The following is a 27,828-nucleotide window of genomic DNA, read 5'->3' as shown; positions in this document are numbered from 1 at the left end:
AGGAGTATAGAACCCTGTTCTATAGCAGCTGCTTGTGAAAGAGCCAATGACGTTTAGTAACTAGATTCTGGTCTCTATTGGACCAGTATTGATTGGGAATGACTTCCAAGGAGTTACTTCAGGCTTATGCTAGTGGAAATGAGATCAGAATCCAGCCTTTAAGGTGTGTATATATAAGCACAAAGCTGTGGCAACCTGGCATTCTGTCTAGGGTAGAACTGAACAACTATCCAGTACTTTTAGGTTTCACTGTGCGTATGTTTCATTTGTGGTGTTGGTGGGGAAATTCCACCTGTCAGGTGTTCCTGTGGGAAGTGTGTTGGCCTTGAACTAATGGTGTAGTGCTTACAGCCCTCTTAGGTGCAGGAACAGACCAGCTGAGTGGTGCAGAGGAATTGCTGTTGTCCCACCAGGGGAGAAGCCAGAATGCTGAAGATCTGTCTGTCTCTGAACCATCCAGTCTGGGGATACGGGACCCTGGTATGAGGAGTTACCATACAGTAGCTCTTTTCTTTGTGTCTCAGATCTTTACAATCACTTGTGTATACTGTTAACTGTGATTAATAACTTTCTGCAGTGGATAAGATGAAGAGGGGTTTCTTCAGGCCCCAGCATGTCTTCTGCCAGGTCTGTGAAACAAATACGTTATTTTCTGCTGGGTGATTTTTTTTTTCCCCCCAGAAAACATAAATGAGATTGCAACAGATTTATTTTGAACTTCCTGGCTTATTACAGTACCTAAAAGCAAACCAGACACAACTGGGCACAATCATATTTTCCCTCTGTTTGTCTCTCAAGTTTCAAAGGTACAATCACTTCTCAAATGGATTCAGGGAATGTATGTCTCTTTGGACTGCTTGTCAACCTGAAGCAAAAGATTGCATGCTGAGCCTGTTCAATTCAGCCAGAGAGAGAGGATCTTTCATAACTGACTCTAGCTGACCCCTTTGTGTATTGCACAAGGGGCTTTTTAAACTTGAAAGTAGTAAATATTCAATTAAATATTTAATATTGCAGAGCTCTCTTGGGTACTGAAAAAATAGATTAAACAGGCCAGCACTATATCCCATAGCACTTGTTAGGTAACTTTATAAGTGCCAATAACATTTGATCGGTAATAGTTTTATTGTCTCTATTCTTTCTTCAACTGCTGAGTGAATGAATGGCTTTGATACATTTGATGGCAGCTGAATTAACTATTAAGCACCATCACACTTAAGACAAATTGACTTCAGTCTCTCGCACGTTCTGATTTATTCTCTAGACACACCATTCCTGTGTGCTCTATATATTCTCCACCTGAGTTCACTTCATTTTGGAAGTCAAACTTAGTACAGTAGAGCTTCAGAGTTACGAACACCTCGGGAATGGAGGTTGTTCACAACTCTGAAATGTCTGTAGCTCGGAACAAAACGTTATGGTTTTTTCTTTCAAAAGTTTACAACTGAACATTGACTTAATACAGCTTTGAAACTTTACTGTGCAGAAGAAGAGTGCTGCTTTCCTTTTTTTAAAAAGTAGTTTATATTTAACACATTACTCTACTCTATTTGCTTTTTTGGTCTCTGCTGCTGCCTGATTGCGTACTTCCGGTTCCAAATGAGGTGTGTGGTTGAGTGGTCAGTTCGTAACTCTGGTGTTCATAACTCTGAGGTTCTACTGTTGAAGTCAGTGGTTCTCAACCTTTCCAGACTACTGTTCCCCCCCGATTTGTCTTGTGTACCCCGAAGTTTCACCTCACATAAAAACTACTTGCTTGCAAAATCAGACATAAAAATACAAGTGTCACAGCAGGCTGTTACTGAAAAAGTCTTACTTTCTCATTCTTGCCATATAATTATACAATAAATCAATTGGAATATAAATACTGTACTTACATTTCAGTGAATAGTACATAGAGCAGTATAAACAAGTCATTATCTGTATGAAATTAAAGTTTGTACTGACTTTGCTAGTGCTTTTTATGTAGCCTGCTGTAAATCTAGGCAAATATCTAGATAGGCTGATGTATCCCCAGGGGTGTGTGTACCCCCGGTTGAGAACCACTGGTTTAAGGCTTTGTAATTCAATACTTAAACATGCAATTCCCAGTATTGGCCACTAGGGATTCTGTTAGAGGTTGATTACAAACTCAGCGTTATGTCCTACTGAGACTCCCGAGGCTGTACACTCATATGTATCAATGTTTCAGTGCATAACATTTTCCTTTCTGTCTGGCGTAGGATTGAAATGTGGAGTTCGTCCTGTTGACTTGGAGAACCAGAAAAGTTTCCTGCTGTCTGGGTTCTTTTCTAGAATTGTTGGAGGCAGAAATTCAGTGGCTGGGGGGCAACCCTGGCAGGTCTGTGACACAAATACAGTAACTTCTTGAGGGAGAGGTGATTTTTTTTTTCAAGGCATAGACAATAACTGAGAGGATGTCTTCATTCAGTAAGGAGCCAAATGCCCTTTCTTAACCTGTATCTTAATTTAAAATCCCTTTTCTCCCTTAATCCCTGAAGTTACTAAAGTACAAGTTGCTTACAGTTTTGGCACATACCTTTCACAAAGGATTTGGAAGTAATCTGTGGGGTGGATTAGTCTGAGGGATTTTTTCCCTATAAATGATAACTCTGAGGTTACGTCTGATCTTCAGGGAACAAGTTCCAAACTGTTATGCCTCTAACATACAAAAATTGTCCCATCCATATAAGGAAACTGGCCACATTTTAATAACAGTATTGCATACTGGCCTTCTGTTGGCTGTAAGAGTCCTAAAGTTCATCTGTTCCTTCTTCATAGTAGCTCAAAATGCTGCATTAGCTGTATTTGTGGTGGAGGAATTCTTGCCTAATTGGTTCTCCTGTTGGCAAAGTCAGGGAAGTCTCACTTCACAGAAATGTTCTCTCACTCTGTAAACTTAAATTCATGTAATAAAAGGATTGGGTCACTGCTTCCAGACTTTCATTTTGAAGCAAATTAGCAATTTTTGACACTGTCAGTGGATGCAACATTACTGCTTCCTGTTACTATGGTCCTATCTTCATCCCATGAAACAATTTCTGGTGATACATAACAGTAAGCAGGAAGGACAAAATTCTCCCTCTAGGCATGTCTGCATTTCAGAGAATTCCAAGTTTCGGTCCACACTCTGCTCCTTCAGCTCTTCCCAAATATCTGTGAAATTAGGGATAGCTATCAAGGGTGAGTCCACAGTTTAGACAACATTTCTCTGGACACCAGTCATCTGGGAATTCATGTCTAGAAATGAGTGCGTTCAAAACCTCCTTTTTTTTTTTTTTTTGGAGCACTGCCATCTATTATGATCTGGGGGAGGGTGGAGAACTTCCTCAGATCTTTGGGAGATTTCAGATGATCTTTTGGAGGGCAGTATAACTAGCTTCACCTTAAATGTGTATGACTTTCTTTTTGTAAAGGTATCTCTCAAGTTGGGTCGTTTCCACTTCTGTGGTGGCAGTTTAATACAAGAAGATGTGGTTGTAACTGCAGCTCACTGCGTATTCACCCTTGAGCAGTAAGTTAGAGAATGCTGTTTTTGTCTTTTGCCTTTAAGTTACTTAGTTAAAGCCCCTGTCTATTAGTAAGGAAAGCTCCATAGTGTTAGTATGTGCTGCTTCCCAGCTGGAGAAGAAAATGGTATTAGAATATCTGAAGTAGGGCCGTGCTGTGCTACACTCATGTTCTCTTTGTGGAGCAATAGTGTCTAATCCAGGGGTTCTCAAACTGGGGGTTGCGACCCCTCAGAGGGTTGAAGGGTTATTACACGGGGGGGTCCTGAGCTGTCAGCCTCCACCCCAAACCCCACTTTGCCTCCAGCATTTATAATGGTGTTACAAATTAAAAACTTTTTTTATATATTTAAGGGAGGGTGCCTCACTCGGAGGCTTGCTATCAGAAAGGGATCACCAGTACAAAAGTTTGAGAACCACTGGTCCAATCCAGGGCTGCCCAGAGGATTCCAGGGGTCTGGGGTCTTCAGCAGCAGGGGGCCCTTCCGTTCCGGGACCCATTGCCGAAGCGCCCCAAAGACCCACGGCAGGGGCCCTCCGCCTCCGAATTACCACCGAAGCGGGACCCGCCGCCGAAGTGCAGCCGGGTCTTCAGTGGTAATTTGGCAGTGGGGGGCCCTCGCCGCGGGTCAGCGGGGCACTTCGGTGGCGGGTCCCGGAACGGAAGGGCCCCCCGCTGCTGAATTACTGCCGAAGACCCGGCTGCACTTCAGCGGCGGGTCCCACTTCAGCAGTAATTTGCCGCCGGGGGTCCTTCCACCCCAGAGCAGAAGGACCCTCCACCGGCGAACACCAGGAACGGAAGAAGCTCCGGGGCCCGGGACCCACAAGAGTTTTCCAGGGCCCCTGGAGCGAGTGAAGGACCCCGCTCCAGGGGGCCCCAAAAAACTCTCGTGGGGACCCCTGCAGGGCCCGGGGCCTGGGGCAAATTGCCCCACTTGCCCCCCCCCTCTGGGCGGCCCTGGTCCAATCCATTGGGTTTTTCTGACTGTTTCATTCTGCAAGCTACTTCAGGAGCTTAATGGCTTTTCTCCATGGCTTAATTTGTGCTGGGGCTTGCAAGGGCAGTTCATAGTCCCACCACCTCTGGGCTCATCAAACCTTTTATGAAAATTTAAAAAATTGCTTGAGCCCTGGCACCTCTTCCATTACAAATTAAGCCCTGCTCTTCACCCCTCCCAAAACCCTAGCTGTCCACTCTTTGGTGCTCAGAATATTTCACCTGATTACTGGTGGTTCCCAGATGGCAACTTAAAACCTTCACCATTCTCTACATGGATTAATGGTGGTAGAGCTTACAATGGCTAGGACTCTGACTTTGCTAGCTGAGTCCTGTACTTTGAGTGAACATACTCTGTCCAAAGAAGGAGCTTTTACTGAGGGCTTGTCTATGCTACCCACCAGATCGGCGGGCAGCAATCAATCCAGCAGGGGGCAATTTATCACTGCACCTGATCTGTGACTAAATGGGGGATTTCACTGTCCAGGACTAGAAACCTGGTACCTGTCAGGAGCACTAAATCCACGCAAAATAGGAGGAGGAGAAATGCTGCACTGCAAGGGAAAGCACCTACATAATTAACTGTTGTCTGCTGTACTTCTCTGCTGCACTTTAAAACATTCGTCCATGCCCAAAGTAACTGTAAAATGACAGTTGTTAAAACCTAGCAGAGGGAGAGGGGTTTGAACCCCTTAGTTAACTGTTCTGAAATCCTTCAGCACTGAGTCGGGGGTGGGGATGGGGAGTAGTTAGGAACAACGATAGCTGTAGATATGAGAACTGATGACTGTAGGAAACAATCAACAGTGGAACTCACTGTGGTTTCTCCTTTTTTGCTCACCTATTCAGTATTTGAGCTAGAAATAATTATTTTTGAGCTTCCGAAAAAAAGAACTTTATTTCTGGAGATTGCCTAAAAGATTGGGTGGGGGGAAATTTGTGAAAACATCCTTGATGGGGTTTTTTTCTTTTTTCTTTATTGAAATTGTGACAAATCTCTATCAAACTTGAAATTTAGAAAACTTTAGTCGGCTCTACTTATCTCCCAAGAGAGACGCACAATCTCCATAGTTCTGAATCATTTCTCTGTGGTATTGAGAGACCCATAACATTAGGAAGAGGAAAGGACGTTGTTTGCTCAACCTGCTTATGGGAGACCTGCTGAATACATCAAATCTTGTTCACATGTGTATCTATAAAACAGACATACTGTGGAGTGGGAGAAAGGCAGTATTAGGGTTCCTATGGATAGGTTAAGCAATTCCCCTGAAGTCACACAGGGGATGTCTACGCAGCGAAGAAAACTCCACGGCTGGCCTGAGCCAGTCAACTCATGCTCAGTGGGTTCAGGCTGCAGGGCTATTTCATTGCCGTGTAGACTCCTGGCCTCAGGCTAGAGCCAAGTTCTGGGACCCTCCCATTCCGTAGGGTCCTCCAGCCTGAGCCTGGAAGTCAACTCAGCAGCAGGGGTGGATCAAGACATTTCGCCGCCCCAAGCACGGCGGCATGCTGCGGGGGGCGCTCTGCCGGTCGCCAGTCCCGCGGTTCCGGTGGAAGCCACGGGACCAGCGGACCCTTTGCAGGCAAGCCGCCGAAGGCTGCCTGCCTGCCACCCTCCCAGCAACCGGCAGAGTGCCCCCCCACAGCTTTCTGCCCCAAGCACACGCTTGGCGTGCTGGGGCCTGGAGCCACCTCTGCTCAGCAGTGAAATAGCCCCACAACTGAGCCCAGTGAGCCTGAGTCAGCTGGCGCAAGCCATCTGCGGGTTTTTCTTTGCTGTGTAGACATACCCACAGTGGGAAGTATGTGACGGAGCTGGGGATTGAATCCAGACTTCCAGAGTCTTAGTCCAGTGAAAAGCCATTCTACCCCTCGGTTATAACTTCCTGATCTGTTACCCTCCTGTGCAGACTAGATCCGGTTTGTACACAACTTAGATACTCCTTATCCTTAGTTAGTTAACTAAGGGGTTCAAACCCCTCTCCCTCTGCTGGGTTTTAACAACTGTCATTTTACAGTTACTGTAAGTTTAGTGTACAATAAAGATTAAATGTAGCTTACTAATTAACATGGTAAATGCCAAAAGAAGTAACCCAGTGTGATTGATTGTCCCAGGCAGCACCAAAATGCCTGAGTTCATTAATCACAATGCCACATTGCTGTGTTCATAAACCCCCAAGAGCTATACCAGAAACAGGACTGTTTTCAAATAAATATTAAACATTCGTCTCAAGTATATGTAACCTTCTAAAGCCCTCTCAAAGGTTTTATTCTCGTGAGCAATCCTCCTCCTCCAAATCTCCCCCTTCTCCCAAACATCGTGAATTAAAAACAAGCAGGGGATTTTTTTCAAAGGGCTCTAAAGGACTTAGGCACTCATTTCCCACTGATTTAAGGTGCCTTGGGACTCTCTAAAGATCCTAGTCTAAAGGCTGCAGGTGATCCATTGTTGCAAGCAGAATCCAGGCCCAAGCTTATCAGTCCTTGTATTACTGAGTGGGAGGTAGAACAAAAAGCCAGTCAATTAAGAAATAAAATCTTAACAGTATTCTAGCACTCTGACCCTGAGGCAACATGGCCCCTTAAGGCATGAGGCCAAGTGAAAGTAGCATAGCTGGGAAAAGCCTGCTATTGAAGGCTAGATTCAGGCCCTCAGCAGGGAAGGATGTGGTAAGGTCACATTTTCCATGTGTTGAACTTCCCAGTAATGAGAGAATTGCTTGTACTTAGCTGTTTCTTATAGGAAACTATCAGCCTTGGCTCCAGCGTAACAGGCTGAAGTGTGTTGGCAAACCTCTCTGTCATTAACCTTGCCCTTTGTTTGTCAGGAAACTAGTGAAGAATCTCATTGTGACTGTTGGAGAACATAACCTCAGAAAGACAGACGAGCAAGAACAGAACATTCCTGTCTCACAAGTCATTGTTCACCCTGACTTCAACAGACTTGGCTACATGCATTCTGATATCGCTCTGCTATATCTGAAATACAGAGTAAAGTACGGTAAGGGAGGAGACTGAGTGAAAGTGCTTCAGAGCGGATCCTTGACTATATATAACTTAGCGCAACCTTTTATTCTCCTATCTCTCTGTAATGCTCTTTCCAGCATATAAAACACTCTCCTGGTAGTGTCTTTACTCCTGCCCAAGTAGGTTACCCATGCTAAATCCAGCCTAGTCTTAGTGACCCTGTCCAAATAATTGTCCCTCAAGTCAAGTCTTTGTTCTGGGGCTTCTCATGTCTTGTTCATAGTACTGATCTTTGCAACACTAGAGAGCACAAAAAGTCAAACTGTCTTCTGGTTGTAGTAATTCTATATTTTCTTTACCTCTTGGAAAGTTCTCTCCTCACTAATTAGCTTGCTCCTCTTGTCCACTTCATTCAGCACCCCCAGTCTCCACTGTTTGTGATAGTGGAACTTTTCACTGTAGGAAGAGATGTGATGCCACAAACAGCAGATTGTTCCACTATTGAATGGATCTGGCAAAATGATAAGATGGCTTCAATTTAAATGCACATCACCCTGTTTTAAACACACACCATCCAGTATCTGTCATACTGTGGAAAAGGTGAACACGAGGAATTTTAAAGCCATTTTAAAAGACTTTCTGGAGTGTAGCTTTTTGCATACAGATTCATAGAGGGTCAGGAGACCACATGGGATACATAGATCCTTTCACTGCTTGATCAAATCCCACCCAAGTTGGCCGTGATTAGCTACCTGATGGTAACAATTCCAATCAGTGGCCCTTCTAAAATGACTTTAGTCTTAGTCTAGCTCCCAGTGGACAGGTGTCTGCATCACAAAACCATTGTGATAAATGCCACTAAAGTTGCACCTATTTGCTGCTCTGAGTTGAGAGGATTGAATGGGTATGGAAAATCAAACTACACACGTTAGCCAGGAAGTGATCAGTTAAGGGCTGAGGCCTGTTGTCCGGGCAGTGAGAGGAAGTTTGCTTTACTACTACCTATGTACCTATTTTGTGGATAAAGAAACTTAAGTCTCCAGTCATAATGCTTGAAAACAGCTTTTGAGTCATCTAGATGATCCCTCCAGGAGAAGGTGGGGCTGTCTCCTACACTGGTAAGTGTTCAAGGTTTGTCAATATCTTGAAAATAAATTAATTAGTCCATGACAAGTCAAGTAGTTTTGATCCCTTTCTCCTCTGGTCCCCAAAAAGAAACGTACAAGGGTATTTGCCTAGTTTGAGGACAGAGCTGAGCATTTGAGCTTTGAATGTCCTGTGTAAATCAGAACTCCACTTCTTTTGACATATGGTCAGCATTCTTGTCTTCAGACAATAGAATGCTCAACAGGATCTACAGCTGGACACTATCGCAGGCTGTATGAGAATTGTACATAGGACAGTTCCCTTTTCTGTCCTCCATGCTGCTGCTCCTTTTCCCTCTTTCAAACCCCTCCCAGTCTCTTTCCTCTAGTCTTGTTCTTGCTGCTTACATTTCACTTGAATATGGCTGGCCAAAACATTGTTCACATTATTTTCTCTAAAACAATGTGATGTCTCAAGATTATCTCAGTTTAAAGGTGATTGACTTGACTTATTTTTAGCCATTTGAATTGCTTTAGAAAAATGTCTAGTTCAAAGGACCTTGATCCATTCTGTTCACACAATAAAGGACATTGTTGCTTTTATCTGGCTGGTGCAGAGAGAATCACTTCCGACAGCCTGGAGTTCATGTACTCACATTTGTGTGCACTTTGCTTCTTAGGACGTAGGGTTCAGCCAATCTGCCTTCCCCACAGAGATGATAAATTTGAGGCCGGGACTCTATGTGTTGCTACTGGCTGGGGCAGGGTGTCTGAGGGTAAGTAAAATGCCCGGTTAGTACAATGACAACATTGATGTGTGGGTACTGAGATAAAGAAAAGGGAGCTGCCTTGTTTCTGCAACAGAAATGCAACATCTGCCAAAGGGAAAAGCCAGTCAGTGGTTCTCTATTTTGCTGATACCATGATGAATCATAATGTCTGGAAGAGACCTCCAGAGCACAGCATGTGCAAAGGACCAGTGTGCCAGAAGCACTGTCCTATGCAGAGCCTTGGAATCTCCATACCCGTTATTCTGCAGCTCCATAGTGCTATTCCTCCACCCATCTCACAACTTTTTGTAAACAATTAAGCTCCATAACATGCTTGTGAATTAGAGAAGTATCCTTCCCTCCTCTTTTCCCATCCCAATCATACATATGGGGAAACTGAAGCACAGAGATGACTTGGTGAAGGGCTAGACATAAAACCCAATCTTCTGATGCTCAAGTTCCATGATCTAGCTGTAATCTTTGTGTGTTACATAACCACTAGATGATGCATCTCCACCTTCTTCCTAGTTTTTTTTAAAGATATATAATGGGATCACTTGGGCCTTAATTTACACACACACACTGTTAAAAGAACACTATTAAGGTTGCAAAGTCAAGCACTCAAAAATTAAGCAATGCTAGAAGTAAGGTTGCTTGTGCATAGCAGCATGTAGCCCTTTATATGCTCAAAGCAAAGATCCCATTGACTTCAGCTGCAGCCCAGAGAAACAGGCCTTCTGATCTCAATTCCAGTGCTCAGAATCAACCGTACTCAGGCCAGTTCTAGTGGTGAGTGAGCAGGGCTGTCATCCTGGGTGCCAGCTACCAGGGGGTTCTGTACCAGTGTGCTGCTTGGCTTTTTTGCTCCATTCTCATTGGCTGGCCATTTTTGTTCTGCTGATTGGATGGCCTTTTTTTCTTTTTACTCCGCTGCTTGGGAGCACCAGAAACATTTTCCATCCTGGCCGGCAAAATGGGTAGGGCTGCTCCTGCCCCTACCTGAAGCAGCTATAACAGGAAATGTCTTTCTGAGCCCGCATAGCCTTGGGCTGGAGGGAACATGCTCAGTCACCGTGCATGCATAATCCAGTTGCATGGAGAAGCTGTGAGAGGATGGAGGATGCAATCATCAGGAAGTTTATGTGCAGAAATAAAAAAAAAGTCTCTACTGAGCATTTGGAAGCTGCAGTGTTTTTTCAAAGACTTCTAACAAAAGTAGGCAGACTTTTATGAGGACAGTAAAAGGCACATCCCTGACACCAAGGCCATCCCTCTGCTAAATTACAGGTCCTTGCTCGAAAGCTGGGAGCACCAGAGCAGTTAAGAGAAAATGTCATTAGAATGATTTTACCCGGGAAAATCGGTATATTTTTTTCCCCTAGACTTGTTTGTGGATATGGTTGAACCATTTCGGCTGAAACTTTGCCTCAGGCTGAATTGTTCTGAAGACACCAACATGGAAAATGTTAGCTTAAAGGGTTCTAGTTTGGCAAAATTTTATACAGACCTGAAAACAAGGCCTTTTAACGAGAGGTCTCCGCTAATCTAAATAAGAGGCAGCATTGCCAGTCCTGCCTTTGTAATACTGAATGAAATCATGGTAGCTAGGATGTGGCTATAGATCTGCAGTGTAACTTCCTGCTCTGTGCAGCAAGGAGGGGGGTTCTAGAATGTCTGATGTTGCCTGTTTCCTTCCTTCTGCAGCTGGTGAACTATCTAATGTTCTACAGGAGGTGGAGCTCCCCATCATTGATAGGGGAACCTGCAGTGCCCTGTTAAAGCAAATGAATCTGCCTCCAATAGCAAACTCCATGCTGTGTGCTGGCTTTCCTGATGGTGGGAAGGATGCTTGCAAGGTAAAGGGTCATCATTCAGCAGGGTCTTCCTGTATAGTGAGTTCTGCAAATGGAGGCAGACTCCAATCCTTCCCACCAGCCACTCCTGTATTCTTGCTTACCAGAATGGCCACCTGCCCTAAAGAGGGAAGGGAGGCGGAGGAGGAAAGAAAGGAATCTTGTCCACTACTACTTGTACATTGCTACTGAACTGAGGCCTTAAAAGGAGCTTTAGGCTAATGAAGGCCTTGTCTATCCTAGCCTTTTGGGGGAATTTTCCCACTGGTAGGAGTGCTGCTATAGACAAGGAACTGGTGTGTTTAATCACCTTTTTGTCTAGACCTGGCCTGAATGGGATTAAATGACATGGTGAATAATATGCCTGATCCCTGTCTAAGCTACTGTTGCTACCACTGGTGAAACTGCACAGATGGGAGAACAGTGGCAGCAGGCAGCCCAAGAGGCAACAGGAGACACAGCCTAAGGGGTACGTGATACCACTGTATTGGGAGAGAGGAGGCTGAAGTGAGTTTTTTTGCCTTCTCTTTAGGCTTTAAAAAACATACCTTGACCATTTCTACTTGGTGTATTCATTTCTCTTGTAGTCACCTCTCCTTTCCATACCTATCAAGCTGCTGGCAGCTGTGTTAATCAGAAAACCAGCCTTTCTCTGGTAGAAGGGTGCTTCTACTGCCAGGAGACCAAGTCGCCCCTCCTCCCCCCCCCTGCAGTGTGCACACAGTCCACTGTGCTGCCATTGCGGGAGGGCCAGGTGTAGTCCGCTGGCTGAGGTACTGCTGCAATGCGGATGTTAACATCTTAGCGCAAAGGGGGCAGAAATGGTTAACTGACAGAAAGGTTCGGTGTCACTCTGTCTGTCTTCCAAAGAGCTGCAACTTCTGCTCTGAGAGGTGAAACCATGAGGTGATTCACTGAATCTGTACCATCGCATTTGAACAAATATCTGCTCTTCTTTCCTGTCTCCTCCCCAAACCCATGCTGGGCAAGGGCGATTCTGGAGGTCCTCTCGTGTGTAGAAGAACCAGTGGCATCTGGACTCTGGTCGGCGTCACATCATGGGGAGTTGGCTGTGCAAGAGGCTGGGATGTCCTTGAGAAAAGCATCAGTGAAAGGGGTTCCCCAGGCATCTTTTCCAATGTAGCTGAACTGATGGACTTCATCACCCAGAACATTATCCCTGGTGGGTACATTTACCAGCAATTTTTCTCTTTTCCTGCTTGTTTATCATGAGGTTCTAGAAGATACCTGCCATGTGCCCCACGGTTAGGCTCTAGAATGTTTCCATCAAGGTGCACACAATGTGAAGCATTTCTCATTTTAGAGCAGGAAGTGGGGATATGAAAGTTAAACCAGAACTACCACCTCTCTTGGAACAGCATCTGTATCTAGGCGCCCTCTGCCGTAATGCTTTGAGGACAGCTTTGATCCACATGCCCCACTAAATGGAATGTTGATGGCCAATCTAGCTAGCATTTCCGGGTGCATGTGGTTTTGTTGATTTTGAGAAGCACTTCTCTGGCCTAGAAAACTTGTCCAGTTCTAATAAAATAAATTTTCTAATCCTTGTCAACTGGGAATCTGTAAATTGTTATTGTAGAATCCCTGAAATGTCCACACTATTTATTTGGAGCAGATTTGTGGAATAAACACACGGAGCAGATTTGTGGAATAAACTTGCCATTTTTTTAGTTGATTATCAGGACTACACTTTAAAGCTATAAACAGATCTATGAATTCCCTATAGCCCAACCATACACTTAAAACTACAGTTCAAATAGAACCTATTGAATAGAGGGCATTATTTTTGTCACAGCAATCAAGGTTAAAGTTTCTGACCTACACTTCATCTGTGCTATTACTTATTTGCCACAATATCTTGTTGGGGCTGATATCCTCATAAAGGGAAGAACTAGTCTGCAACCATACAGTGCCTCTTACTCTGGAATAATATTAAGTAGAAGCAGAATAAAAAATGTTCGCATGAACCCTGCAAAGCAGAACTTGGAAGATTCCTGCAACTCAAACTACGAGCACGGTTGGAGAATGAGCAGAGTTAAACTGTAACCCATTGAAATAGCATTAATAAAATAGTGCATTTAGAGCCTCAACTAGTGTAAAACCGTGTAGCTCTATTGACTTTGATTCACATTTGCAAAGGATTTTGGCTCATTTATAAGTAGGACTCTAAGGGAAGGCCTACACTTAATGCACTAATGCAGCTGCGCCTCTGTAGTACTTAAAATGCTCCTATGCGTCTCCTGTCAGTGTAATTAATCCACCTCCCCAAGAGGCAGTAGCTATGTTGATGAGAGAAGCTCTCCGCAAACATAGCATTGTGAACATCAGGGATTAGATCTATATAACGACGTCACTTGGGGCTGTGGATTTTTCACACCGCTGAGCGACAGTTATGCTGATATTAGTCTCTAGTGTTGACCTGGCCTCAGAAGAAGTGTGGCTACCACCTGAGACCCATCTCTGGGTCTTTCTCAAGCACTCAGGGTGTGAAGTGACATTAATCGAATGGTTTCACAAACTGTAGACCTGCTTCTCCCAAACAATGCCAGTGTCAGAATTGTATTTCACCTATTTCTCTTCTCTTTCTAGCTACAGAGCCAGATCACCTTCCCCCGCACTTTCCTGAAGGATGCAGCTCCCATGGAATGCTGGTCTTTGGAGAAAGTGGCCGCATTCAGTATCCCCAACCCAGTGAGAGTAATTACCTAGATAACAGGTATTCACTGTACATCATCAAAAACACCTGCCCTTTTGTGAAGGGCCACTTTTCATGGGGCATTTTGTGTGTGTCTGTAAAGCCAGAAGGGATGACTATCTCCTCTGACCACATGCGTCGCTCTAGCCATAGGACTTCAGCCTGCAAATGCATGAATTCTTACTCCTGAATAGTCAGTGAACACAATCAAGTCAATAGTTTGTGGCTGAACTTGTGGGTATGTGTCAACCTTAAAAAAATAGTATCTAGAGTTAAACATCTCTGTAGTGATGTTTGCTTGTCTGAGATTGGTACTGGGCAACAATAGTTAACCAGAAATAGCACGTTAGAATGAGAAACACAACTCTTGTTGGTCTAGTTCTTATATGAACTGTGCTCATAAAATTGATGCCCTTGGATTAAGCCTGTGAATTAGCTTAATGGTAAAATTCTTAAACTGTTCTAATGTCAGGTTCTGCAACCACTGAAGTCTTTAGGACTTTCAGAGGGAACAGATCCATCCCTTAATGTCTTCTGAAGATGCTTGAGAGCTGGAGATGTGCCAAAAGAAACCTCCAGATGAGATGAGTCTATTGCAGATCCTCCTTGCCTAACAAGGAGATGCCATTTTGTCTCTACTACAGATGCCTGTGTGCCTATCCACATTAGGATAAAAGGTGGTTTTGTTTTAAAAATGTGTGAACTCCAGTATGTACCTGGCAAGTTGTTCTTTAACATGTTTGTGGGTTGAATGAGGTGCTGAAATATAACTTGTTCCGTATACTCTAACGTTTTGAGTTGTTTGCTAACAGATATTAAAGGATCATGTTTTGTCCTAATGCGGATATGCCCTGTAGGTCCCTGTATAAGTTTTAGCTATGCAATGTGGAGGTTGTGCATAGAATGGGCCAAATTCAGTGCCAGAATAACTATTGACTTGATTGGATTTATCCTGGGCATGAATTTAGCCCAGTGAGCCCAGTCACTGGTTGGGGAATGCTAATGGTTAAGGTCTCGGTAACACTGGCCATAGGCGCCAACTTCCCTTCTTTCTAGTGGGTGCTCGAACCAGCCCCCACACCACCCGTTCCACGAGGCCCTGCCCCCATTCCGACTCCTTCCCCAAATCCCTGCCCTGCCCCACCTCCTCCCCTGAGCACGCCACATTCCCACTCCTCCCCCTCCCTCCTGGAGCGTGCTAATGCTGCCAAACAGCTGTTTGGCGGTGGCAGCTGGGCGGGAAGCATTGGAAGGTAGGCAGAGGAGCAGTGACACGGCGCACTCAGGGGAAAGGGAGAAGGTCAGCCGGGGGGTGAGGGGGAGCTTGGCTGCCAGTGGGTGCAGAGCACCCACTAATTTTTCCCTGTGGGTGCTCCTGCCCCGGAGCACTCATGGTGTCAGTGACTGTGACACTGGCCATAAGCTGGTAGAAGCTTTTGCATGTGTGAGTATTTTCCTGGCTTCCTCTCTTGCCATGAATTGCCTGGGCACACAATCCATTTGGCAGCACAGCCACAGATGGAGAAAGAGTATTGTCAACCATCTGAATTTCCCTACGTTAGGGTTGTGGAAACACATCTGGAGTGAGCTGAAGGGCTTTAAGAACACTTAATGCTGAGGTCAGACCAAGTTAAAGTGGGTGGCTAGGTGGTGATGCAGGGCAGAGTGAAGGAGGAAAGTGATAGTTCTGGGAAGAAGCTAAGCTCCTCTCTGATGAAGCATAAACTACTTTGCTTTATGATAATGTGCTCTGTCCTTGGTGTCTTTTACACTCTCTCTGGCACTCCAGCATGCACCCACCCCCATCCCTGCCCCTCGGAGCTGCTTGGGAGGGAAGGGTGCAGTCAGACGAATTTCACTCTAGCCCCAGTTTTGTTGTCTGACTTAATTGTTTCTTTGTTTTGAGCCTGTGCGTGTGGAATATAATTGTGCCAGAAGACAAGATTATATTGATACAGTTCACCAGATTAGACATAGAGAGCCAGATCACATGTGACCATGACTACGTGTCCTTCTATTCGGACAAAAGAGAGCTAATTGGTACGTAGAATGCCTTCATCTCTTATATCAATACTTGGCATGGCGGGCACTCAGCAATCTGAAACGTGAACATTGATGACGTTAGTTAAAAGTTCCTTGATTTGTAATAAGACATAAAAAGGCTCTGTCATCTGCCCTGGCACTGAAGCTGTCAGAGCAAAGCAAGGGAGGTGGAGGGGGGAAGGTAGATATTCATGTCCATTCTGACAGCTAGTGCGTGACTATAGTCTGAAAACTGTCTCTGTGTAAAAGTCTTTCTCCACTGTATTTTTCAAACTCCTATTTCTGTCTTGTATAAAAAACAAGTTTTTACTCCTACTAGCCCCATATACCTGAACTGTGATCTAATTCGCCTCGTACATCAACAAAACTGCCAGCCAGTTTCTGATACTGGAGTCCTTACTGAAGGATGGTCAATGACAATGGTACAAAGCAGAACATGCAAGATAAAGACACAATTCTACCTATCTGAAAAATCTTGTTGACTCAAACTTTTTACTTATACAGCACAATAAATATGTCTGTTGCTTTGTGGATAAATAATGATGGAACTTTTCCCTTGCAGTCTAAATTTATTATCCATTCTTGAGACTGAATTGCTAAAGAATAAATATTTCGTGCAAATCTTTGCTCCTTCTGTACTCTGAACAGTACTAGTGGCTATGTGCCAGTACTAGCCCACCATGAAACCTTGAGCTGAATCGCCTCTGTGGTTGTTTTGGATGCAGTTCTGTCTCCAAACATTTTACCTTATAGGCAACCGAAACTGATGCTGAAATAGTCTTCTCGGAGTCTGCCCTGGAATATGTGACTTTCCAATATTGTATGCAGTTTAGTGAATCTAAAAAAGTAAGCTGTCTGACAAAGTGTGTGTGTGTATATGCTACCACCCTAAACAATAAGTCTAACCTTTTCCCTGTAGGCAAAATCTGTGGGGATGTGTTACCAACCCCCCTGCTGATAGACTCTAACCGAGCAATTGTTACACTTGTTTCTGATGGAAGCAACACTGGCAGTGGCTTTGAATTCACCTTCACAGCTATACATAAGGAATCGGAAGCAGGTGACTTCAGACATACCATTTGTACATACTTCTCTGCCATCTGACCCCCTTTAAAACCAAAGAAACCATCCCTGGTGCCCGTGGTGGTGGTAGTTGGTTTTTTTGTTTTTTGTTTTTGTTTTTTTTTTTAACTTCGCTATTAAATCTGACTTTCTTCTTAACCCAATGTGATAGGTTCTGGTTGTGGAAGTGTTGCAGTGCTGGTGGAAGAAGGAAAGATTGATACTGCTAATTACCCTGGCATGTATCCCAGTAACGTGAAGTGCCATTGGTTCATTGAAGCCCCGGTAGAGAATGTCATAAAGGTAATCATAGAAGATTAGGATTGGAAGAGATCTCAGGAGGTCATCTAGTCCAACCCCCTGCTCAAACAGGGCCAACCCCAACCATCTCCCCAGTGAAAGGAGATTCTGCTCTTAAACCTTTGCCATTGACTGCTCAGGGAAGCAATTCAATAAAATCCTGCTGGAAACATCTACAATGCACAAGCCTGTAAGATGTAAGGTTTTCATCTTAGGCTTCTCGCAGGGTGTGTTTTAACCAATTTAGATGGTGTGTATAGCCCTGTATGGACTGGCATACTGAACTGCTGCAGCTGTAGATGCTTGAAGCTGGTTGGTACCAGCCCTTCCAGTTTAATGTAACTGCATCTTAGGAAAGACAATGCAAGGTTTCAGTAGGGGGATGTGGGGGGAGGAACCTGACCACCTGCCCTCCTTGCTCTCTATCTAGTCCCCTTCTTCCACCAGAGTGTTAAACGTGCAGAAATGGTACTGAGCTAAGCAAGCAGCTTAGCCAAACTGGAACAGCTTAACGGAAGTAAATCGGGGGGCCCGGATAATCTTCATCCTAGAATATTAAGGGAATTGGCGAGGGATATTGCTAGTAATCTTTAATAAATCCCTAAATTCGGGGATTGTACCGACTGACTGGAGATTAGCTAATGTAGTTCCTATATTCAAGAAGGGGAAAAAAAGTGACCCGGGGAATTATAGGCCTGTTAGTCTAACATCTGTAGTATGCAAAGTCATGGAAAAATCTTAAAAGAGAGAGTGGTTCATGAGGCCGATGGCAACTGGGATAGATTACAGCATGGATTTAAGGTAGATCGTGCCAAACCAACTTGATCTCCTTCTTTGAGAGAGTAACAGATTTTTAGACAAGGGAAATGCGGTGGATCTCATATATCTGGATTTCAGTAAGGCGTTTGATACGCATGAAGAATTACTGGTTAAATTGGAAAAGATGGGGATCAAGTGAAAATCCAGAGGTGGATAAGGAGCTGGTTAAAGGGGAGACTGCAGAGGGTAGTATTGAAGGGGAACTGTCCGGTTGGAGGGTTACCAGTGGAGTTCCTCAAGGCTCGGTTTTGGGTCCGATTTTATTCAATCTATTTATTGCTGACCTGGGAACCAAGAGTAGGAGTGGGCTGATAAAGTTTGCGGATGACACCAAGTTGGGGGGTATTGTCAATTCGGAAGAGGATCGATATTCTCCAGGAGATTTAGATGACCTTGTAAACTGGAGTATTAGTAACAGGATGAAATTCAATAGTGAGAAGTGTAAGGTTATGCATTTAGGGATGTCTAACAAGAACTTTAGTTATAAGCTGGGGCGCACCAGTTGGAAGTAACGGAGGAGGAGAAGGACCTAGGAGTCCTGGTTGATCGCAAGATGACTATGAGTAGGCAATGTGATGTGGTCGTTAAAAAAGCTAATGCGGTCTTGGGTTGCATTAGGCGAGGTATTTCTAGTAGGGATAAGGAGGTGCTAGTCCCGTTATATAAGGCGCTGGTGAGACCTCATTTGGAGTATTGTGTGCAGTTTTGGTCTCCCATGTTTAAGAAGGATGAATTCAAACTAGAACAGGTACAAAGAAGGGCCACTAGAATGATCCGAGGAATGGAAGGCCTTTCGTATGAAAGGAGACTTGAGGAGCTCGGTTTGTTTTCCTTAACCAAAAGAAGGATGAGAGGAGATATGATTACACTCTTTAAATATATCAGAGGGATGAATACCAGGAAGGAGAAGAATTATTTCAGCTCAGTGCTAATGTGGACACGAGACGACGGATATAAACTGTCAGTCAGGAAATTCAGGCTTGAAATTAGGGTTTCTAACCATCAGGAGTGCAATACTGGAACAGTCTACCGAGGAAACAGTAAGGACCTCCATGACTTTAAGATTAAGCTAGATAAGTTTATGGAGGGGATGGTATGATAGGATAACGGGCTTAGTCAATAGGTCAATTATGTGCCTGGTATGATATAACCTTTTCCAGAGGGTTTGGCTGGAGAGTCTTGCCCGCATGCTCGAGGTTCAGCTGACCGCCATATTTGGGGTCGGGAAGGAATTTTCCTCCAGGGAAGATTGGCTATGGCCCTGGAGGTTTTTCGCCTTCCTCCGAAGCATGGGGCAGGGTTCACTTGCTAAGGAGTGGGTGGATCGGCTTATGTGGCCTGCATCTTGCAGGAGGTCAGACTAGATGATCATAATGGTCCCTTCTGATCTTGAATTCTATGATTCTATGATTCTATGAAGCAGTAGCTAGGACCGATACATGTGATGACTGTTCCTACTGGGGGTGCTGGAAATGAGATTTTGCTGTTGGGGTTTGATGCCTGCCCTTCCTCCTGTTGTCATTGCAATTGTGCCAGCTAAAGTGAGGTTCCCTGTTGGATTAACTTCGCCTAAAGATAAAAATAAAGCTATGGTATCGTACCATTCAAGGCAATGTCTGTCCTCTGCAGCCTTTTTGTAAAAGCAAAGAATCCATTAAACCCATGTCTGCCTAAGAGCATGCGGGTTTGTTGCTCATGGGCTGGCCTCACACTAATGCTCATGCAGTTCTGTGATCTGCTGTTTGTATTAAGACACTGAACGTACTTTTCCTCTTCACACGCTCAAGGTTTTTATACAGGCAATGCTGTTGTTGCTGTGAGTGTTTCAGAATCCCAACAGCGGCCAACCGTGGTTTGGATTTTTAAAGGGTCATTGTGATAATAATGTGATGGTTTTAAAGAGAAAATGTAGACCTTGATTTAAAAACGTTAAAAAACAAACGACAATTTCTATTTAAACCCACCCCTGTGGTTCAGCCGCCGCAAACTCTTCAGCTTTTTGCTGATCACGGAAAGCAACACTGGCCAGAAAGGGACAAGCTTAGTTCAACTGCATGGTGGGTCAGCTCCACTACAAGAGGTGCTCAAAGTAAACTTTGATAGATTTAAAGAGTCCATGCATCTTTTAACCTTCTTTTGGGGTGCACTAGGAACAGGCTCTTTAGCTGTTACTCAAATCTTGGCAATGGCTAAGACTCAGAGCTAAATTTAGAGTTAATGTTTTGCTTACAAAGGGGGTAAAAAGAGAGACCCCAGTTATTAATTTTTTCTCTCTTCTCTTTCCAGCTGGAGTTTGAAGACTTTGCCGTTGAATTCAGCGAGGGCTGTATCTATGATGCAGTTGTCATTTACAGTGACACACACGATGAGCACCAGCTGGGTAGCCTGAATTAGTTCAATCTCATATGTAGAATCCATTACAGAAATGAAGACTTAAATAGCTACATTAGTGACACTTCAGTGGTAGAATTAAACCACTTTAGTCAGAAAATGCAAAATTAAGGTTCCTCCAACCGCCTTAACTCTGCCTCCTTGCACATCTCAGTACAGCAGGGTATTCCAGTGCCATAGTGATTCCCAAACCATTGGAGTTCTTGCTGGTGGACTGCAGAGATCTGACTGGTCATGTTGGGCTTAATCCTGCCAGGTGCTGAGCACTGTGCTGCTGATCCAGCAAAGCACTGAAGTATGTGCTCCTGTGCTCTGTGGAATGGGGACAGAGTGCTTGGCACCTTGCAGTCCATAGTACTGGTTCTCCACTTTGTTTCTAGCTGCTGTGTTGCATTCAAAGAAGATAAAAATTAAAGGTGGTCAGGAAGACTTTGTTCTGTTGGAATATCGTTCTGGTGGAAAATTTCCAAGCAGCTCTAATTAGCAGCTGGGCAGTAGGGAGACTGAGTGCTTTATATAGGCACAGAGAGAGAAGGGGAGCTGCCAGTTCTGCTCCAGGTCCTCAACATGGTGGATGATGTGTGTGTGCAGATTTAGGAGGCATTGAATGTCCATCATATATAGCTGGCAAATGCAACTCTTTTAAGAGGCTCTCCTGGTGGGAGGCACTTATGCAGCTAACTTGTTTTTTGTTAGTTTAGTTCCTATAGCGGGAAAATTAGGAGGCTGTCTCATTCCTGAAAGTATATAGTAGCTTAACTTAGGCTACTACTTCCTTCTCTTTGGATACCTTTCGATTGGACCTGGCCAACATGTTTGTTTCAAATTTTTATTTTTTTTTAAAATGTCCCCCACAAAATGGTTTTTTGAGCCAAGTGAAAATTACAAGTCCCTGTTTGGTTTTTCCTCCTGTGGACAAAGTTTAGCAAAGCTGGAAGTGAATTTAAAGTGATATTCTGAATTTTAAAGCATGGGGGTTTCCTTGCTTTTTCTTACAGCCAATCTGTGTGGGTTCTCAACCCCCAGCCCAATTCTGAGCCCTGGCAATGAAATGTTGATACATTTTGAAAGCGATGGGGAGAACAACTTCAGAGGGTTTAAGGCCAGATTCACCTTTGTTCCTTCAGGTTGGTAGAAAGACCTTTATTATGTGTTCTGAACTCTTGATCTTAGTTTTGAAATAATCCCCTATCACTATGCTGGGGCAGTTCAAGATGGAACAGTTTCTACTGGGAGAATTCAGCGCTTTCAACAATGGTAAGGAATCAGAATTCCCACACTGGGAACACCAATAGGACACTGACACTTTTTTGATACCTGAAACTTGCAAACTCTGTGGCATTCTGAACTACTTCTAGAAGAATCCCATCCAGGGACTGCAGTCCTATTACAGCAGTGGGCATGGGAAATTGGGGTAACAGTCCCCTGAATGACTGCCGTTGCTTCACTCTCTTATATACCAGCTGCTAACATTGAAGGATCTGGCGTTCACTTGTAGGAGTTCTTCCTACAGGACTGGGGCTTTGGGGGGAGGAGGAGGAGGAAGTGGGGCCATGACTGATGCCTTGAGAGTAAAATAGGTTCCATTTACTCTGTCTTCAGCAGAAGAAGCTGAATCAGTAGTTGCAGAACCAATTGTTCTACAGGCGACCACTCCAGAGAATATCCCCTTAGGTAAGCTGGTAACAAACTCGTTGTAATGGGCTGTGTCAATAGTTCTTCCTGTCTTATAACCAGAGGATCCTTAGGAAATAGACTTCAGTGGTGCAGGTGCACTTGGGCTGTAAGGTATACACAGTAAGGAGGTATAAAGCACATTCAGAGTGAAGAAATGGGGAGAAATGCCCACTTATCTTTCAGGGGTTGTGCCCATCCAGTGCCACATTATCTAGTTTAATCCTTTCTAACCTGGACTGGGGGAGGGAAAACTTGAAATTGATCCATGTATTTATAGGGTGGGAGAAAGATACTAGCATCTATGTCTGGGCCTTATTTGTTCTTTGAGGTGTAATATGGAACCTCTGTCCAGGATTCAAGTTCTCAGCCACCTACATCAAGCTTGCATTTCTTCTGCTCAGAATAAGTGACCACACCCAGCTGCTACCCCTATGAAGGGAGCCTGCTGTACTGCATCTCTTTGGGGTGTAGCTGCTTTATAGTCTTAGTTGCAAACAAAGCTAATGCGATAGATGCAAAGGAAGAGAGAGTCTCGGAAGTCAGTGTGTCACTCACTAGCTTTCTGGCTGTTGTGTTGCAGATGTCTGTGGCTTCCCCCCGTTTAGTCCCCAGTGGCTGTCTGGACGTGTTGTCGGGGGAGAAGAAGCATGTCCCCATTGCTGGCCTTGGCAGGCAGGCTTGCAATTTTTAGGTGACCATCAGTGTGGCGGTGTGGTCATCAGTCCAACATGGGTACTCACAGCAGCCCACTGTATACAGTCGTGAGTAAACCTGTCTGGCAAATGCTTCCCTGTGCTCCTATGTGCACAGATACACTGTCCCCAAAGGAGTATGTCCCCTCCTCTAGGCTAGAGAAACAATGCTGAAAAGTACCCATGCTCCCACTTATAAAACTCTCCTTTGCTTGTTTCCAAGGCTGTATTTTAGCCTTTTCCTGTGGAAAACGTTGGCTCAGTGGGGGAGAGGGGGTTCACATGAAATTTGACCTGGTGTATTTCAGCAACTTCCACTTGTAGAAGACTTTGTCATGGTGAAACTCTGACTTGTCAGTCTGGGGGATAGGTGACTAATTAAACTGGCACTGAAGACCAAGCAAAAGATGGTCAGTGTGCTGAATAAGGAATACATAAGGCTGGTTATACGCAGATCCAGTGCAGTTATTTCTATTTTACAGAACAAACAGACCACTGCATTGGACTGTCATCGTGGGAGACCATGATAGAATCCTGAAGGAGTCAACAGAACAGGTAGAGACTAAACAAAACAATCTAAAATGTGGATTGTGTTGATTCCTCTTCCCTGCTTCTTTGTAATAGATCCATGTACACTAAATAAAACCCAGTGCTAACAAATAAGATGAAATAACCAAAGAAAGGTGGGTGTCTTGGGTGACCAAAGGGAAGAAGAAGAGCATTTGAAACAAAATAGTCTGTGGACTTGCATGGCAAACCTAATCCTTGATGATACCTTTTTTAAGGCTTTCTCTTGTTAGTGTCTTTTTAAGTCTAGTAGTTGGCAAAAAACAAGCTGTAGTGCTTTCAGCATCTTGCTGTCTTAATGTTGGGCAACACATCTTCCTACAGAATCACTTCTTGACCAGTGCCTTTCTATGCATTAAGTTGAGTCAAGGGGGCAAAAGCTTAGGGGTAGTTTATGTTGGTCTTCTGCAAAAACGTATCAGCTTAGATTAGCAACATGAAATACAATCCTCGCTCCTAAATTCAGGGGATTTTAATACAGTCTCTTCCATTTGTGGCCCATCTGTAACCAAGAGTTGGGGGATATACTGAGCTGACCTCCAGAGTCCTGAATCTTCCCTCTTTTAATCTGTTTTGACTCTTCTCCAGCCTGACACTGATTTGTGTCTCATCCAAAATGTACTTTAAACCTATCTCCCTTTAATGTCAATTTTCAGTTGCATCTTCCCTGGTCCAGCCTCTTTGATCTCATCATTTTTGCTTTATTAATGTTTGATTCTGTTTGGTACAGGTGAGAAGGGTGAAAACTATTGTGGCGCACCCTGATTTTGATACAGTGAGCTATGACTCTGATATTGCACTGATCCAACTGGATGTCCCTCTGGAGTATAACACTGTTGTGAGGCCAATATGTTTGCCCAACAGCACACAACCGTTATCTTCCTCTGTTCTGTGCACCATGACTGGCTGGGGGAGCACCCAAGAAGGTATGTAGTATGTTCTTCTCTAACTGGGCAAACAAGATGGAAATGTCTGAAGATTCTACCTCTGTCCTGCATCTCTTAATATCATTGTCGGGTGTGCTGAGCACTCTGCTGGGTGGGGAGTGGATGGCAGGATCCATAGCTCTTCCTACGCACAAGTGATTTTAGCATTTAGGAGTTTTCTGCTATCACTGTGCAAATAGATGTATCTCTTACATGTTGCTTATGGGCTGTCTGATTTGCAGCTGTCTAGCTATAATTAGAATCATGTCCAGGATTGCAGGCCTAGCAGTTGCTCTTAAAGCTCCCGTGCTTTTGCTTTTATGTTCTGGGTCTTACTCTCTGGTTTGTAGGGAGTGGGAAGCCTCACAAACCATGAAAGGGTTAAAATGATCAGGGCACTGAGGAGAGACTCATAAACAAGAGGTATGTTCATTCGGAGACAAACTTGCAGTAGGCTGGGGAGACACTAGCTAAAACCTTGGCTTTTTCCAGCAGGAGCTGTGTTTGAGTCCATTTACTGAACAAAGCCAAATCGAGCATCTACTTCTGCTCTGAAATAGCTATACTGTACTGTTGGCAAAGTGTGACATAGTGTGTACAGGCACCAGCCATATTATTACATAACCAGAAGGTTCAGATAACCTGGAGGAAAGTCCAGTTCCCATACTCAGCTGCCTGGTTGGATCAGAATTGTGGCTGTTAGCAAGGGGACATGAGGAAACGTGTGGTTTTAGCTGACTTCTCTTTCTGTTGGTTTCCGTCTCCAGTTTTGCATTCTCAGCAGGTTCTTTAACCCTGCAAATAGCTTGCAATGTGATAAATGTTTCTCTGCCAATTTCTCCCCCCAGCAGATGGGAGCCTTGCTAGTCGACTGCAGCAGACACAAGTACCCGTACTTGAGAGTGAAGTCTGTGAGAAAAATTACTATTTTAATCACCCCGGAGGGATTACAGCTAGGATGCTTTGTGCTGGTTTTGCTTCCTCTGGAGGGCAGGATTCCTGCCAGGTGAGTTGCTACTAAATGCAAGTACCATTGAAGATGAGTCTTGGTGATTGTTTTTCTGCTGTATTTTAATGTGGTAGAAAGTGTTGGGAAAATGCTGGTAGTCCAAATCCTACCAACAAGGAAGCCGCCCCCGATAACTGTCTACAGCAGGACTGGGCAATGCACAGAGCATCAAAAATACAATAAACACAATTAGCCCAAACTAGAACTGAATTCAAACCATGGAGCTGGAGAAGCTTAGTGGCAAAAACAACCATTGGTGTATTTGGGCTTTCAGCTGTAACTGTGATCAGGCCTGAGTAACTCTGGGTGAGGGGTATCAGACGGGTAGCCGTGTTAGTCTGGATCTGTAAAAGCAGCAAAGAGTTCTGTGGCACCTTATAGACTAACAGATGTATTGGAGCATGAGCTTTTGTGGGTGAATACCCATTTCGCCAGATGCATGAACATCTGGGTGAGGGGATTTTCTTCCTTTTTATGTTTCTTGAATCCTACCCAGTGAATAGATGGTAAAATATTGGGTCACACTTTTTATATTAGTTATATGAGAGAGTAATGTTCAATAATTGTTCTAGAATCCAACCAGTCAATAGGTTGCTTATAACAGTCTGTAACCGCTACTAGTGTGCTTATCTCTAGAATACAAAATATTCATGCCTGTAACACATTTCATTTCTATTTACCTTTATTAACCCTTGATAAACTAGTAGCTGAAGGCCTGTTCTGTTGCATGGTTTTGGTAATTGAGCCAAGTAATATACCAGGGGTAGGCAACCTATGGCACGCATGCCGAAGGCGGCACGCGAGCTGATTTTCAGTGGCACTCACACTGCCCGGGTCCTGGCCACCGGCCTGGGGGGTTCTGCGTTTTAATTTAATTTTAAATGAAGCTTCTTAAACATTTTTAAAACCTTATTTACTTTACATACAACAATAGTTTAGTTATATATTATAGACTTTTAGAAAGACACCTTCTAAAAACATTAAAATGAATTACTGGCACGCGAAACCTTAAATCAGAGTGAATAAATGAAAACTCAGCACACCATTTCGGAAAGGTTGCCGACCCCTGTAATATACTATCTGTGCAGTCTCCCTCGCACAGCCAATGAAATTGATGCATGCAAATTAGCTGTGGCGTAAGGGTGGTGATTGGTTATCTATATCACAGCAGTCTAGGAGTCCTGGCAGGGCATAGATACATGTCTTATGGTAGCTGACACTGCACAGGTGTCATTTGTAAAGTCAGAATGGCTGAGAACTTTAAAAATGGACAGTAACAGACTGCAAAATCCGGTGATGATTGAACCTGGTGGTACTCGAAACAAAGAGCTACAACCATTGTTGTTGCTGTTTACATCACTTCACACTGATTGTACAGGTGTGCTACATTTCAGAGTGACAAGCTTGGAATCTAAAAGAGATTATAAATGGAATATTTATATAAAATGTGACTGAATTTAGTACCTCCTGATTCCCAACCCTGTGTTCAGTCTTCTAGACCACTTTGCCTTACTAACAATTTGATTTATTGAATTAGCCATCCCAGTCCATGACTAAGAAACCAGGAGCATGAGCTGGGCACACTCAGTTCTCATATTCAAACTTTTCCCCTTAGCTATGGTCTGTGACTAAGAGTGTAGAAGACGAATGAAGGAAGTTTCTACTAATATTCTAAGAAGTCCCTCTATTTGTGTGCTTTCAGGGTGATTCTGGTGGCCCATTGGTTTGCCATTATGAAAAAGAGCCCTTTATTCTTTATGGCATCATCAGCTGGGGTGTTGGTTGTGCCAGGCCAAAGAAACCAGGAGTTTATACAAGGGTGAGGGTCTTCCTGGATTGGATCAAATCCACAATAAGAGGTAAATATCTTCTTTCTTCTAAGCAGTGTGTGTCCTAAAGGAAGAGCTTGTTGGAAGCATTCAAAGTATTTTGTGGACAGCAGATAGAAAAATACCATTATTTTTCATGAGAAATGTGGAAAAAAATGTACAAGTGTGTTGTCAGAAATTTCCTGTAATGTTTCTCTTCTCGCCACCCCCCCACCCCTGAAAACTGGAAAAATTTTGGTTTAAAAAGTTTGGGTTTTTTCTAATTTTTTTTGTTGGTTCTAAATCAAATAGTCGTAAAAAAATTTTTTTTGTTTGTTTTTAGATTTAAAATGTTCTATCAGCCCAATTTTAGAGATGCAGAACTTCCGGGATAATCTGCATCTCTACCACCACCGCTTCAGCCTTTGGCGGCAATTCGGCAGCTGGTCCTTCGCTCCGAGAGGGAGTGAGGGACCAGCTGCTGAATTGCTGCCAAAGACCTGAACGTGCCGCCCGTGACTGTTGTCCGCCCCAAGTAGCTGCTTGCTGCGCTGGTGCCTGGAGCCGGCCCTGTGTGTATGGGTACTGTCTGGTTTCCCACAAAGCTGTGTCTCTACAGATTATACATAGCCCA

General features: G+C 44.1%; 1 protein-coding gene across 7 annotated transcripts in view; it reads left to right on the top strand.

Moving 5' to 3' along the window:
- The window catches only part of OVCH1 (ovochymase 1), a 54,317-nt gene that overhangs the window by 2,766 nt on the left and 23,723 nt on the right, over positions 1-27,828 (top strand). For 5 of the 7 annotated variants that reach the window (XM_039508274.1, XM_039508266.1, XM_039508256.1 and 2 more), the window contains exons 2-20: positions 352-480; positions 2,223-2,341; positions 3,417-3,514; positions 7,338-7,510; positions 9,242-9,337; positions 11,036-11,187; positions 12,175-12,367; positions 13,795-13,921; positions 15,807-15,940; positions 16,863-17,003; positions 17,178-17,308; positions 20,411-20,504; positions 21,514-21,642; positions 22,118-22,189; positions 22,773-22,953; positions 23,367-23,439; positions 24,182-24,377; positions 25,226-25,383; positions 27,089-27,245. In XM_039508274.1, the coding sequence (XP_039364208.1) occupies positions 352-480; positions 2,223-2,341; positions 3,417-3,514; positions 7,338-7,510; positions 9,242-9,337; positions 11,036-11,187; positions 12,175-12,367; positions 13,795-13,921; positions 15,807-15,940; positions 16,863-17,003; positions 17,178-17,308; positions 20,411-20,504; positions 21,514-21,642; positions 22,118-22,189; positions 22,773-22,953; positions 23,367-23,439; positions 24,182-24,377; positions 25,226-25,383; positions 27,089-27,245 (2,553 nt within the window). The remainder of the gene's footprint in view (positions 1-351; positions 481-2,222; positions 2,342-3,416; positions 3,515-7,337; positions 7,511-9,241; positions 9,338-11,035; positions 11,188-12,174; positions 12,368-13,794; positions 13,922-15,806; positions 15,941-16,862; positions 17,004-17,177; positions 17,309-20,410; positions 20,505-21,513; positions 21,643-22,117; positions 22,190-22,772; positions 22,954-23,366; positions 23,440-24,181; positions 24,378-25,225; positions 25,384-27,088; positions 27,246-27,828) is intronic. The other 2 variants (XM_039508249.1, XM_039508245.1) reach the window with 2 other exon arrangements.

Source organism: Mauremys reevesii, linkage group 1, assembly GCF_016161935.1.
Source record: "Mauremys reevesii isolate NIE-2019 linkage group 1, ASM1616193v1, whole genome shotgun sequence".
Lineage (NCBI taxonomy): Eukaryota > Metazoa > Chordata > Testudines > Geoemydidae > Mauremys > Mauremys reevesii.
This window is presented reverse-complemented; position numbering and strand designations above follow the sequence as displayed.